This window comes from Anolis sagrei, chromosome 3 (genome assembly GCF_037176765.1).
Source record: "Anolis sagrei isolate rAnoSag1 chromosome 3, rAnoSag1.mat, whole genome shotgun sequence".
NCBI classification, from domain to species: domain Eukaryota; kingdom Metazoa; phylum Chordata; class Lepidosauria; order Squamata; family Dactyloidae; genus Anolis; species Anolis sagrei.
This window is the reverse complement of record NC_090023.1, coordinates 217,873,817-217,887,977: the sequence shown is the minus strand read 5'-3', so window position 1 is coordinate 217,887,977 and position 14,161 is coordinate 217,873,817. Positions and strand designations below refer to the sequence as shown.

The 14,161-nt window shown below is 43.9% G+C and overlaps 1 protein-coding gene across 1 annotated transcript; it reads right to left on the bottom strand.

Moving 5' to 3' along the window:
- Positions 1-1,328: 1,328 nt before the first annotated feature.
- Positions 1,329-13,693, bottom strand: ANKRD2 (ankyrin repeat domain 2). Its single transcript, XM_060768226.2, has 9 exons — positions 13,231-13,693; positions 10,995-11,114; positions 9,164-9,307; positions 7,922-8,029; positions 5,929-6,027; positions 4,625-4,723; positions 4,143-4,241; positions 2,072-2,170; positions 1,329-1,585 (listed from the first exon to the last, which is right to left on the bottom strand). The coding sequence occupies exons 1-9, from the start codon at positions 13,297-13,299 to the stop codon at positions 1,487-1,489; spliced, it is 936 nt and encodes a 311-aa protein (XP_060624209.2). The 5' UTR covers positions 13,300-13,693; the 3' UTR covers positions 1,329-1,486.
- Between the last annotated feature and the right edge of the window lie 468 nt (positions 13,694-14,161).

Here is a 14,161-nt window from a genome sequence, read left to right as displayed (position 1 = left end):
TGTTCAGGCTATTTTGTTTGTGGAAGGGTGAAGCATGATAGAACAACGTAAGATTATGTATAGTGTGAACATGTTAAGATTAAACTGTCAATGGCCATTTGTTTTGAAAGCTATATATATATAGGTACATATTACTTCCTGTGCCAGGCAGTATACCTCTCTATATCAGTTGGTGGGGAGCCTGCATAGTATGGTACTCTAATGTCTTGCTTGTGGGCTTCCCAGAGCAATCTGGCTTGCTATTGCAGGAGCACAAAGCTGGACTGGATAAGCATTTGGAGTGACATCACCTGACTCCTGTGTTCTTACACAGTGGTTCTCAACCTGTGGATCGCCAGACCTTGGAGGTGTCTACGGTCAACACCGGCTCTTCGGTATAGAAATGGAGATGAGCACTAACCCCCAGAGTCGGACATGACTGGACTTAATGTCAGGGGACCTTACCTTTACTAAACCGATTTGAAAGTTGTCAGGTTCTCCACCCAAATCCTACATAAATTGGCTGTGAATGGCAATATGCGTTATGTGTTTCAGGAGAATGCCTGAGTGCCGGAGTAAATGAGTCTTCCCAATTGCTTGGTCATAAACAATTAGAGAGAAAGGGCTAGAGGACAGATTAATTATTGCCATGTCTAAGCTTGATTTACTTCGGTTGATTCTCTTACCTGGGTTGTTGTAGGTTTTTCAGGATATATGACCATGTTCTAGAGGCATTCTCTCCTGACGTTTTGCCTGCATCTATGGCAAGCATCCTCAGAGGTAGTGAGGAAAATTGGGTTTATATATCTGGAATGACCAGGGTGGGACAAAGAACTCTTGTCTGTTGGAGCTAGGTGTGAATGTTTTAACTGTTCACCTTGATTACATTCATACCTAGCTCCAACAGACAAGATTTCTTTGTCCCGCCCTGGTCATTCCACAGATATATAAACCCAATTTTCCTAGTTTCAACAGACCTCACTAACTGAGGATGCTTGCCACAGATGCAGGTGAAACGTCAGTAAAGAATGCCTCTAGAACATGGCCATATAGCCTGAAAAAACCTACAACAACCCAGTGATTCCAGCCATGAAAGCTTTCGACAATACATTGATTCTCTTACCCTTTATACCTAGAATGGGTTTCACTTGGTAGTCAGTTGATTTCTGATCTGTGGTTTGCAGATCTTACCACTTTTGTAAAAAGGGAAACTTAATTCACTTGGAAGCTAGAAATTTTGTTGCTCCTCCATCTGTGGACCATCACATGGAAAGGTGCTGAATTTATTGTGTAGCTGTTAAAATCATAGAACGGAATTTCTTGTGCAGCTGATAGAGTTCAGGTACAATGTTGTGGCTACACAAGGAAGGCAGGCGGTGCACAAACTTCTAAGTGATCTTTCCTTTGTTTGTTTCTTTATTGCATTTTAATGGTACAGCTTTTTGAAGTCCAGAACCATTCTGATGGGAGTTCTAGCTGCCTTCTTTGCTTTCCTTCCATTTGTGCCTTACGCTGGCATTTCTGCTGCATCTGGCTCTTGCTTCTCCAGCACATCCCGTGTGTCTGTCTGCCATAGTTGCACAAGATCTGTTGGAGTTTTGCCAGCCTGGGGCAAGAGAGGCAGAAACAGAAAGATCAGTGTCCTCATGCCATTGAACCTCTGGTTTGACCAGACCAACAATGTAAAAGTGACATTTGGGAACTTCCTTATTACAGAACTGCACATGACTCCTCAAATGCCCATGAGACAGCATTGGCAAGAGAAATCATGCTTTGGGTCACACAGAGTTTGGACAAGTTACATTTTGGAACTACAACCCCAAAATCCCCTAGCCATGATGGTCTCTCAAGTAGAATGAGGGCCCTTCCACACAGGCCTGTATCCCAGAACATTAAGGCAGAAAATTTCACAATATCTGCTTTGAACTGAGTTATCTGAGTCCACACTACCATATATTCCAGTTCAAAGCAGATATTCTGGGATTTTCTGCCTTGATATTCTGGGATACAGGCCTGTGTGGAAGGGTCCTGGGAATCTCCCCCTAATTTGATGACAGGATAGATGTGCAGGCCACAAAACAGCAAGACTTACCACGTTTTTGGCCATCATGTCTGCTCCGTGCAGAATGAGCATCTTAATTATCTTGTAGCGATTTAGACGGACAGCATCATGGAGGGCGCTCTCTCCCTCCTACAAGAGACATGACAAAACCCTTGGGTGTTTGGCAAAGACACACTGGCAGCAGTTACCATATACAGCTTGTGATGTTGATGTAAGAATGGGAAATTCTATAGAGTCATCTAAGCACAAACTTGTTTAGATGTCTCTCAAGGTGTGTATGTGTATGTAAAAACAGTCTGGTTGTATTGAATAGAGCCTAGTGGGCAGAAACCAACTGGAGAGCTAAATACTATCAAAAGATAGTGTCATCACTGTACATGGTGTTTTACAAGAAAAAAACCCAGCAAAACAGTTATCTGCTCCCAGGATTATAGTCTAATTAAGATGACACACAAAAAAGGATTGGCAGTGTGAACATGTAAAGGATAGACACATTCGCTCCAGGAGTTACAGCAAGGATGGGGATTTGCTGAATTCCAAATATTTTTGAATTATAGTTGCCACCACTTTGGATAAACTGATAGAACGGATTGTAGTTTATTGTCATATGGAGAACCACATATACTTTGGATACCAGTTATTATGCATCCCTGGTTAGACATTAGTAAGGAAATAGAGGTGGAAGAAGCTGGAAATTAGGTCCATTTGGACCTTCATGGAAAAGAAAGAAAAAAGTATTAGGAGTAGGATTCCAGAAACGTGGGAGTTTCATCCTGTTAGAATTATTCAGACATCGGAGTGTGATCCCTCAGCAGCAGCAGCAGCAGCTCACTGTAAGATTAAATCCTGAGATTTCAAAGTCCTTTCTGTGCAGTTTTGTTTCCCAGGTCTGCTGCCATCTTTGGGTAGAAATATGATAAATAATAATAAATCTTTATTTATATCCCGCTTTTCTCCCACAAAGGGACCCAAAGCTGCATCCAGCATATTGATATCGTACAAACAACAATCCAATTACATATATAAAACCAATAAAACAACCAATAAACATAAAAACATCTTAAAATAAACAGTTTTAAAACAATATACATGAATGTGGTATCTTGTCTGGTTATATTGCACTTCACTCCAGTCAATAATTTTTTTGGCATTTCCTGACACTTCAGTCTAGATTTCTTCACTGACAGAAAGGTTTTTAGCTGCTTTTTGAAGGAGGAAAGGGAGGGAGCTGTTTTAATTTCCTTGGAGAGGGTATTCCAAAGGCTCAGGGTGGCCACCGAGAAGGCCCTCTCCCTCGTTGCCACCAGCCACATTTGGGACGGTGGCAGAAGCGAGAGCAGGGTCTCCCCTGACAATCTTAGTGATCGGGCAGGTTGATATGAGGAGATGTGGTTGGATAAGTAAACTTTAAAGGTCAAAACCAGCACCTTGAATTGGGCTCGGAAACAAATTGGTAGCGAGTGAAGGTGCTGTAGCAGAAGAGTTGTGCACTCCCTGGGTCCAGCACCTGTGAGTAATCTGGCTGCAGCTCTTTGGACTAGTTGGAGTTTCAGGGCACTCTTCAGGGGCAGCCCCACGTAGAGCCTGTTACAGTAGTCTAGATGAAATGTAACCAAGGCATGGACCACCATGGCCAAGTCTGGCTTCTCAATTATGTGAAACTTCTAGCACATCTCCCAACTAGTGATGCCCTTAGTGCCCATTCAAGCTGCTCAGTAACCCACTCAGTTGGGTAAGGTGCAGTTTAGCAATCCCCAGACCTGGTAAGCATCAGCCCACTTTCACAGTTTTGCACATTATTCTCTCCCTAATGGTTATTCCAGGGTTTCCTTTATTTAAAGACTGGTTATCAAAGTTAAAGTGGTGAAATTCAACCTTACTCTACCATCATATCAAACTGATAATTTCCTGCATTTTGTTTCCTCTAAATGTGAGTGTGCCCTTCTCTGTGGAGAGAGTCTCAGCTATTAGCATGTTATTATATATTGCACTGATATATATGTGTATGTATTATTGTGTCACCTGCCCTCACATTACTAGAGTGAGGCAAGCTTTCTATACTACAGCAAACAGATAATCAATCACAAAAGGCATCTCTTACCCGATCACGGGAATTGGCATCCACTCCATTATTTAGCAGGTGCTCCACAATATCAACCATGCCAGTCCGAGTGGCCACGTGAAGTGGGGTGCTAAGAAGCTGAGTTTGAGCAGGTGGCAAATAAACATGAAGATGGGATCAAAAAAGGAGACACATGATTGCACATTAGTTCTAGCAGCATCCCCTGCTTCCTGTGTTCTTTATCTCCAAGAAAGCACCAATATCATCCCAGAATCAGAGCTTGGAAAAGTTACTTTTTAACTAAATTGGTCAGGAATTGTGGTCCAAAAAAGAATTATTTCAAGCTCTGCCTAGAGCAGCATGTTTTCCAGTCACAGTGTCCCCAAGTCCCAAAAAATCTGTTTCTCCTCACTCTTTTCATGCAAATTCCCTTTAAATATAGCTCGTTGACATTTCTTCTGTATCCTGATTTCTCTGACAGCACACCAAATATTGAAATACATACATACTGCTCAGCTCACCTTGTCTTTCACATTGAGATTAGCTCCTTTTTCTTGCAACAGCTTCACCACCTCCAGATGTCCACCACGGCAGGCCCAGTGCATAGCGGTGGAGTCCAGCTATCAACAAGCAGTGTGCATCAATTAGAGAAAAGAACGGCTTCACCCAGCCCCTGTCCCTTTTTGGAACCACTCCTATCAGATCCATGCAAATGCAGTTGCCCTCCCTTCAGTCTCCCTTAGAAAAGTCCCGAGCTAATGATGTATTTAGAGCAACACCTAAATGCATCTCTTCTTCTACAGAGAGGAAATGGAGGACAATGAAACAGCAAATAGAGCAGTGGTTCTCAACCTTCTTAATGCCGCAACCCCTTAATACAGTTTCTCATGTTGTGGTGACCTCCAACCATAAAATGATTTTGTATTGTCGAAGGCTTTTATGGCTGGAATCACTGGGCTGTTGTAGGTTTTTTCAGGCTATATGGCCATGTTCTAGAGCAGTGGTTCTCAACCTTCCTAATGCCACGACCCCTTAATATAGTGGTTCTCAACCCTAATGACCCCTTAATACAATCCCTCATGTTGTGGTGACCCCCAACCATAATATTGTTTTGTTGCTACTTCATAACAGTCACTTTAGTATTGTTATAAATCATATTGTAAATATCTGATATGCAGTATGCATTTTCATTCACTGGACCACTCTGGGCACAAATACCCAATACACCCAAATGTGAATTCTAGTGGGGTTGGGGGAAGATTGATTTTGTAATTTGGGAGTTGTAGTTGCTAGGATTTATAGTTTACCTATAATCAAAGAGCATTCTGAACTGCACCAGCAATGGATTTGAACCAAACTTGGCTCCCATGACCAATGGAAAACACTGGAAGGGTTTGATGGGCATTGACCTTGAGTTTGGGAGTTGTAGTTCACCTATATCCAGAGAGCACTGTGGACATGCAATGGTGGATCTGGACCAAACTTGGCACGGATACTTAATATGCCCAAATGTGGTAGAGTTTGCGGGAAATAGAATTTGACATTTGGGAGTTGTAGTTGCTGAGATTTATAGTTCACCTACAATCAAAGAGCATTCTGAACCCCACCAATGTTAGAATTGGGCCAGACTTCCCACACAGAATTCCATGACTGACAGAAAATACTGTGTTTTCTAATGGTCTTTGGCAACCCCTTTGAAACCCCCTTTGTGACCCCACACAGAGGTCCCGACCGCCAGGTTGAGAAATGCTGAAATAGAGAGATGGGCATTGTGATGACGTAAGTAGGTGTAGATGATAGAATGGTATGACGAGGGATGTCTTACTCGATCTCTGAAGTCAACAGTAGCGCCTCGGGCCAAGAGTTTCTCTGCAATCTCCACATGCCCCTCAAGTGACACACGGTGCAAAGCTGTCCGGCGGAACTAAATGGGAAAAAGAATGGCAGTTTTTAGTGATGGAGATGTGCAAAAAATTGCTGCTTCCTCATTATAGAATGTTTCTCCCTGCTTCCTTTTCATATCTTTGTTAAGCCTACATTTTCCCTAGCTACCCACAACTGCTCCAGTGCTTTTTATCACTTGCTAATCTAAGCACATCTCTGCCATTTCTTTCATGTCATCCAGAGCTGTGTTGAATCTCAAGCTCCCTACCTCTTGGGACTTCATTAATTGGGCCCAAGAACCACTGATGGGGACCATGAGCCTATTCTATGTATTTCTGTGTCATAGATTATGTCACTCTTTAACTTAGGATGAGACATATGTAATTCCATTTTTAGCTACAGAAGTGTTCCAAGGGATCATCTGCCTAGTTTTCTTCTCTTTGTGTTTTGCTAAAACTTTTTTTGTACTAGAAATAAATAAATGCTGTTTTCTCCAGTTCCCAGCAATCCATCCTAATATTGAGTTGTGGAACACCTTGCCTCACATCAGGCCCGTAGCCAGGATTTCGATTCGGGGTGGGGGGGGGTGTGTGTGTGAGTTTTTTTCAGGGGGGGTTGGGGGGGGTGAGTTTCGGGGGGGGGCTGAGTCTGAGTGAAAGAGGGTCTACCCTAGCAAACCTTTTGTATCGTTACCCCAATACCCCCATGCATATGGGATATATTGAGCATGGTGATCAGATCATGATATGAATAAACATAACAGTTTAAATAATGCACCAATAAGGCCTTTTCGCGAACCACCATGAGAATTTCGGGGGGGCGGGGCTGAAGCCCCTCAAGGCCCCCCCCCCCCCCCGCTACATGCCTGCCTCACATCTTTCCACAAATATATTGCTTGCACTGGTGAAATATTGAGAAGAGCCCTGTAGTAGATCTTAGTCCCTGAGTAGGTGTACATAAGAAGTACTCCCTCAAGTATTAAATTCTCACTGTCATCACTAGCACCTTGAAATCCAAACAGAAGCATATTGTTCAATGGTAACTAAGCTTTCGCGGTGAGTTTGTCCAAATCTAGAGTGGGCAAAATGTAGTCAGATGTTGGGACTGTAGCTCCCCAACATCACTCGCCATTGACTATGCTGGCTAGGGCTGCTGGGGTCTGTAATACAAGGACTTCTGAAATACTTCAACTTGGCCATTAAGGTAATGGTAAAGGTTTCCCCTTGACATTATGTCTAGTCATGTCCGACTCTGGGGGGTGGTGCTCATCTCCATTTCTAAGCCAAAGAGACGGTGTTGTCCATAGACACCTCCAAGGTCATGTGGCCAGCATGACTGCATGGAGTGCTGTTACCTTCCCACTAAAGTGGTACCTGTTGATCTACTCATATTTGCTTGTTTTCAAATTAGAAGCTGTGGCTAACAGCAGGAGGTCACGTCACTCCTCGAATTTGAACCAGTGACCTTTCGGTCAGCAAGTTCAGCAGCTCAATAGTTTAACCTGCTGCACCACAGGGGGCTCCCAATATCCAATATCCAGTCACCTCGTGTTATTTGCATTCTACATCATTCATGTATTCACAAAGGCGGGACTGAACTCTATTCAACATTCTGTTCTTTGAATATTAAAGGTGGCCTTTGTTTCCTGCTACCCAAATTTTCCATTCTTCTCCAGCCTGAACACTCTCCTAATTGCAGCAAGATAATCTTTTCCAGTGAATCAGTGAATCAGCATTGAAATTCAATATCCTATCCCTCTGTGGTGTCCAGGTATGTTGGATTACAAATTCCATCATCCCTGGCAAGCATCTGTCTATGTTGACCGGGTATGATAGGAACTGGTGCCTGTCAGATTGAAGGCAACTTTTCTAGCTAGTAGCTTCATAGAAAGGAAAACATCAGCTATGGGAGAGCAGTGCCCTTTTTGTGTTTACCTCATCACAGGTGTCTGGGGAGCCGCCATCTACCAGGAACTTCTCCACCACACGCAGCTTGCCCTGCACGGCAGCTTTCAAGAAGTCCTCATTAGCCACAGGGCCAGTCTGTACACAAGGTTTGAAATTTTAGTAGTTGTTGCAAAAATGCACTAAGCATGGAGAAACGTATGAATGTTCCACAATAAGGTTGCATAACTAGTCCTAATTTCCCATCCAGGTAGGCCATTTCTTGCAAAGAAAAAGGTATATATTCAGAAAGGCAATCAACCTCTGGGGGCCCTTCCACACAGCCATATAACCCAGAATATCAAGGCAGATAACCCACAATATCTCATTTGAATGGGAATATATGGCAGTGTCCTCCCAACCCTGCTATACGCCTGCGAGACGTGGACAGTATACAGACGTCACATGCAACTCCTGGAACAATTCCATCAGCGCTGCCTCCGAAAAATCCTGCAAATCTCTTGGGAAGATAAGCAGAAAAATGTCAGCGTGCTGGAAGAAGCAAAGACCACAAGCATTGAAGCGATGGTCGTCCACCATCAACTCCGCTGGACTGGCCACATTGTCCAGATGCCCGACCACTGTCTCCCAAAGCAGTTGCTCTACTCCAAACTCAAGAATGGAAAACAGAATGTTGGAGGACAGGAAAAGAGATTTATAGATGGGCTCAAAGCCAACCTTAAAAACTCTGGAATAGACACTGAGAACTGGGAAGCCCTGGCCCTTGAGCGCTCCAGTTTGACCATCAGTGCTGCAGAATTTGAAGAGGCACGAATGGAGGGCAAGGAAGGTGTGTCAAGCCAACCCCGACCAGGACCACCTTCCACCTAGAAACCGATGCCCTCACTGTGGGAGAAGATGCAGATCAAGAATAGGGCTCCACAGTCACCTACGGATCCACCACCACGATACTACACTTGGAGGACCATCATCCTTGGACTACGAGGGATCGCCTAAGAAAGTAAGTAATATGGCAGTGTGGACTCAGATAACTCAGTTCAAAGCAGATACTGTGGGATTTGCTGCCTTGATATTGTGGATTATATGGCTGTGTGGAAGGGTCCTGAGAAGGTACTAATTAGCGAATTATGTGGCCTTCCAAATGTTGGACTGAAAGGACCAAACAGTTTCCCAATATGTCTACTGGTCCTTGCTTCAGCTTCTCAAGATGGCTCTCCCAGTGTATGTTGGGTTTCACTTTCCAGTCTCCCTCCCCTTTAGCATTTCTCTTACAATTTCCTCTGGTTCCGGCTCTGGTTTCTTCTCCTCCTTCTTCTTCCTGGGTTTCTTGCGTAGTTCAAAGAGATACTGGGTGCCACCAACTTCAATGATCTCCCGCCTTAGATCCACAGAGCTCTTCCGCACTCTTTCATGTCCCTGCAAGAGAATGTAAGAGATGTTTTGACAGAACTCTTTTGCTTATCATTTCCATAGGGGCAGCTGTGTAGGAAAACCTTAGAGCAGCCATGGGCAAACTTTGGCCCTCCAGATGTTTTGGACTGAGGGGGGGAAATGAAAGGGCCTGAGGCCAGGAATTGTGGGAGTTGAAGTCCAAAACATCTGGAGGGCCAAAGTTTGCCCATGCCTGTTTTAGAGCCTAACACGTTTATGGTAACATGAACTTTTGCAAATCAGAGTCTACTTCACCAAATATAAGAAGAGTTATCCTAAATTGACACATAAGTATAAATCTGGAGACAAGGCAATCTACTTCAACCTGATTCCAGGTGTGTTGGACCACATGTTCCACAATCTCTGGAAAGTGTGGCTATGCTGCCAAAGGGATTACATGGACTGGGTTTTTGGACGTTGTTGTATTTTCCATTCACTCATTAGAAATAGCTTACCTATTGCCACCCTCTAGGATTCAGGGGCAGGGTTTCTAGATAGGTTTGAGCTATAACTGTAAAATGAATTATTGACAGTGCGAGTTGAGACTTGTGCCACCAGTAGATGCTAGAAGTGGACAACATTATGGATGTTGAGGATGCCTTCCACTCCCTAAACTAGCCTCTTGTTCTTAGATGTGATAGATGAGTTTTCATAACCACTGGCCCTTTCCACACTTGAACTGCATTATATAGCATTGTGGACTCATAACCCAGTTCAAAGCAGATATTGTGGATTATATGTCTTGATAGTCTTGGTTATATGGCTGTGTGGAAGGGCTCACTGTTGAAGTTTCCTTGCACTACTAATGTGAAAGGCCTCTTCCACACAGCTAAATAAAATAGCTTTGAATTGGAATATATGGCAGTGTGGACTTTGATAACCCCGTTCAAAGCAGATATTGTGGGATTTTCTGCCTTGATATTCTGAGTTATATGGCTGTGTGGAAGGGCCCTCAGAGGTGTCTCTACATTCATGCAACATACCTACACAGCAAGCGACACACAGTTTGGAAAGCTCTGATCTAAGGAGGCCTAATCCAGTACTCTAGCAATTATACAGGCATCTCTCCACATTTGCAGTGCGGTGTTTTGTTGTAATTCCCTTCAGATAGCAAAATGAAAACCTTTGACAACACAGTGGATCATTTGACATGTTTGGCCACTAGATGGCATAACTAGAAGCCACAGAAATGACTATTCCTAATAGTTTGGAGTGCAGAGGGTTCTGGTACTTGGTGAGTACAGAGTGCCTATTGCTATTTTTGTTCCACCTTTCTTCCAAGCAAGTAGGGAAGAAATGTGTATGGTTCTTCCATTATCTTTGCAATAGCCCCGTAAGGGAGATCATGCTGAACACATGTGACTGGCACATAGTCACCCAATTTGCTGAATCGGTGTCTCCCCAGCCCTGGCCCTTCTTATCAACCACTAAAGCACACTGACCATGTATCGATCGATTCCTGTCTGCTGGGGCAGTAGAAAGGCTGTTAGCATGAGATTACTGATAACAACACAGATGGGAAACCAGACTGCTTAGAAGAGATGTTTTTGGCCAAGGAAATAGCTTCCAAATGCTTCCCCGAGGGCTACGAATGCACCAGCAATCAGATGCCCATGTCCAATAGAATAGCATACAAGAGCCACAGTCAGAGACCCAACCTAAATGCTCTCACCTTAATTCCTTCGATGCCTTTGTGCTTGACTCCATGCCTCTTCTCGTCCTCCAGAAGTGGGGTGTCCGTACGTGCTACTTCTGGTGGGTTTGCACTTGTAGGGGAAGTGACGGAATGTTTCTGGGTGAAACAAACAAGTAATAGTAAAATACTAAAGACTCATGTGCCCAGCCTCTGTCTCCTTTCTTTCCTTGGCGTAGGAAGAGGGTGATGGGATGTTATTTCCAATGTATTCAGAATCCCAGTCTGTTACTTTCCGCTTGCATGTAGCAGGTGCTAGATGAGGCATGGGAAAACTTGGGCCTTTCAGGTGTTTTGGACTTCAACTCCCACAATTCCTAACAGCCTCAAGCCCCTTCCTGAGGGCCTGAGGCTGTTAGGAATTGTGGGAGTTGAAGTCCAAAACACCTGAAAGGCCCAAGTTTGCCCATGCCTGTGCTAGACCAATCCAGGTAGCTTTACCGGAGACATGCATTGTCTGTGACAGTCTCTTGCAGCCTCAAGAGTCAGTCAAGGTCTAGTTTGAATCTTTTTCCTCTTATTCCAAAATTTCTGGTGAGTTTAACTCCTAAACAACCCCGAGTCTCCATGCTTTGGAGTTTGTTTTTTTTAGCAAGATGCAATTAGGTGGAGCTATACCAGCCTTAAACTTTCCAAATATGTCATGAACATTCAAGAAAAAGTCAAAGTCAAGATATTGAAGGGCTTTGCTTCTATGTATTTCTCTTTTCAAAGTTACTTAGGAAAGAAATTGAGGGGAAGAAGAGGAATTTGCTTCCTCTTAAATCTCGATGAGATAGCTGTCCACAGGTCACCTTCCTAAAGTGGTTCTGTTATTTGCTTGGTAAGAATATTGTGTCATTTTTAGAGAGTTTAGCTTTTTAGAGTTTTATGTCTCCTAGAATAGCATTTCTCAACCTGGGGATCAGGACCCCTGAGGGGGTTGCGAGGGGGTTTCAGAGAGGTTGCCAAAGACTACCAGAAAAGATATATTTCTGATGTTCTTGGGAACCCCTTTAGCAGAGAAGGCTGAAGATCTCTGTCCTTCTCTTCCTTTTTGGAAACAGATGGCAAATCCTCCCACCAAAAGCCCTCCTCTACTGTGATTGGCTAGCCTCTCAGAAAAGGGGAGGGCTGTTTCTGAGACTCCAAATGGGGAGGGGAGAGCAGGCATGCTTAGTTCATGACAACATAGTGCGCATGGGCAGGGCAAGGGAGACCATGCAAGGCTGGAGGGGCTTCGTGCCAGTGAGTCCCTTCAAGACATGGGGGTTCTGTGTAGGTATCATTGGTGGGGTTCAGAATGCTTTTTGATTGTAGGTGAAGTATAAATCCCATCAACTACAGTTCCCAAATGTCAAGGTCTGCTTTCCCCAAACTTCACCAGTGTTCACATTTGGGCATATTGAGTATCCATGTCAAATTTGGCCCAGATCCATCATTGTTCGAGTCCACAGTGCCCATGGATGTAGGTGAACTACTACTTCAAAACTCAAGACCAATGCACACCAAACCCTTCCAGTATTTTCTGTTGGTCTTGGGAGTTCTGTGTGCCAAGTTTGATTCAATTCCATTGTTAGTGGAGTTCAGAATGCTCTTTGATTGTCAGTGAACTATAAATCCCAGAAACTACAACTCCCAAATGACAAAATCAATACCCTCCAAACCCACCAGTATTCAAATTTGGGCATATTAGATATTTGTGCCAAAGTTGGTCCAGTGAATGAAAAGACATCCTGCATATCAGATATTTACATGACAGTTCATAACAGTAGCAAAATGACAGTTATGTAGTAGCGACGAAAATAATGTTATGGTTACGGGTCACCACAACAAGAGGAACTGTATTAAGGGGTCGTGGAATTAGGAAGATTGAGAAACACTGTCCTAGAACTACATAATAGTCACACGCTGACTGCAGATTATAGGAGTTGTCAACAAAACAGTTCATATCCCCAAATTTGGATATTTTCCACGGGCTAAAATTTCCTGTCTCTGAAGTTTCAGTATTTTCCAGTATCTGGTATAACCTGGGTCCCCTTCCACACAGCTGAATAAAATTCCACAATATCTGCTTTGAACTGGAATATATGGCAGTGTGGACTCAGATAACACAGTTCAAAGTGGATATTGTGGGATTTTCTGCCTTAATATTTTGGGTTATATGGCTGTGTGGAAGGGCCCTGGGCTAACCCTACTTCCTAAAACCAACCTCATTTGAGCCCCCAAGACTTACCTGCTGTTCCTCCTCCAGAGCCAACTTTTGGTCAATAAGTTCTGTTGCCCATTTCACTCCCTGGTCCATATCTATCTTCTTTGTCTTGTATTAGAGTTAAAAATATTCCTGGTCACTGGCCCAGCAGCCTTCCCAATTTTTCATACACCGGATCTGCTCCTTTCCTTTTGAAGCCACTACTATATAGAGTCAACGTGTGTCCTGCCCCAAATGACACCAGTACTCAGTTCCCACCCCACTGGGCGCCTTTGTCATGAGCTCAGTCTGTCATATTCACTCCTAATCCAATTGCCCAAAAGTCACCTTCTAAAGTGACTATTAACAAATGCCTCCTCCCAATAGGGAAGTACACATAAGAAGGTTCGCTTCATGACTCTCCTGGGAGATGGGATGTTGGCAGAACCGCAGTCGTTCCATATAGGCTTATGCCCCTGTGTTGATCAGGCTAGGGATAAGAATTCTGGCTCTGTGCCCAGCTGCAAGTCTCCAAAGTTGTCCTATGAGTCATCAGCACTCCTGGTAGATTTGTCAGCTATGAAGACATCTTAGACACTTGACAGTGTAGCTTGGAAAAGTTACCTTTTTGGACTATAACTCCCAAGAAGACCCCAGCCAAGATGACAAGTGACCATGCTGATTGAAAGATTCTGAGAGTCCAAACGGTTTGTCAATCACTTTTCCATGAGTGTAGTTGGATAACTCCCCCAAAAAGGAGCACAAGGCTTCCAGGTTTGACCCAAGATGTTTTGCTGGCCACAGTAGTCCACGCTCTAGTTTCATCCCGCATCGACTACTGCAAAGTGCTCTATGTGGGGTTGCCTTTGAAGACTGTTCAGAAGCTTCAAATGGTCCAACGGGTGACAGCCAGATTGCTCACTGGAGTGGCATACAGGAGCATACAAGCCCCCTGTTATGTCAGCTCCACTGGCTT

Bases quoted from the DNA above. Each gene is read 5' to 3' on its own strand.
- ANKRD2 (XM_060768226.2), bottom strand. From the start codon at position 13,299: ATGGACCAGGGAGTGAAATGGGCAACAGAACTTATTGACCAAAAGTTG. The intron at 8,030-9,163 runs GTAAGAGAAATG...CCTTGTGTACAG, and splicing joins AGCCGGAACCAGAGGAAATT to ACTGGCCCTGTGGCTAATGA. The intron at 4,724-5,928 runs GTAAGACATCCC...GCTTGTTGATAG, and splicing joins CTGTTGACTTCAGAGATCGA to CTGGACTCCACCGCTATGCA.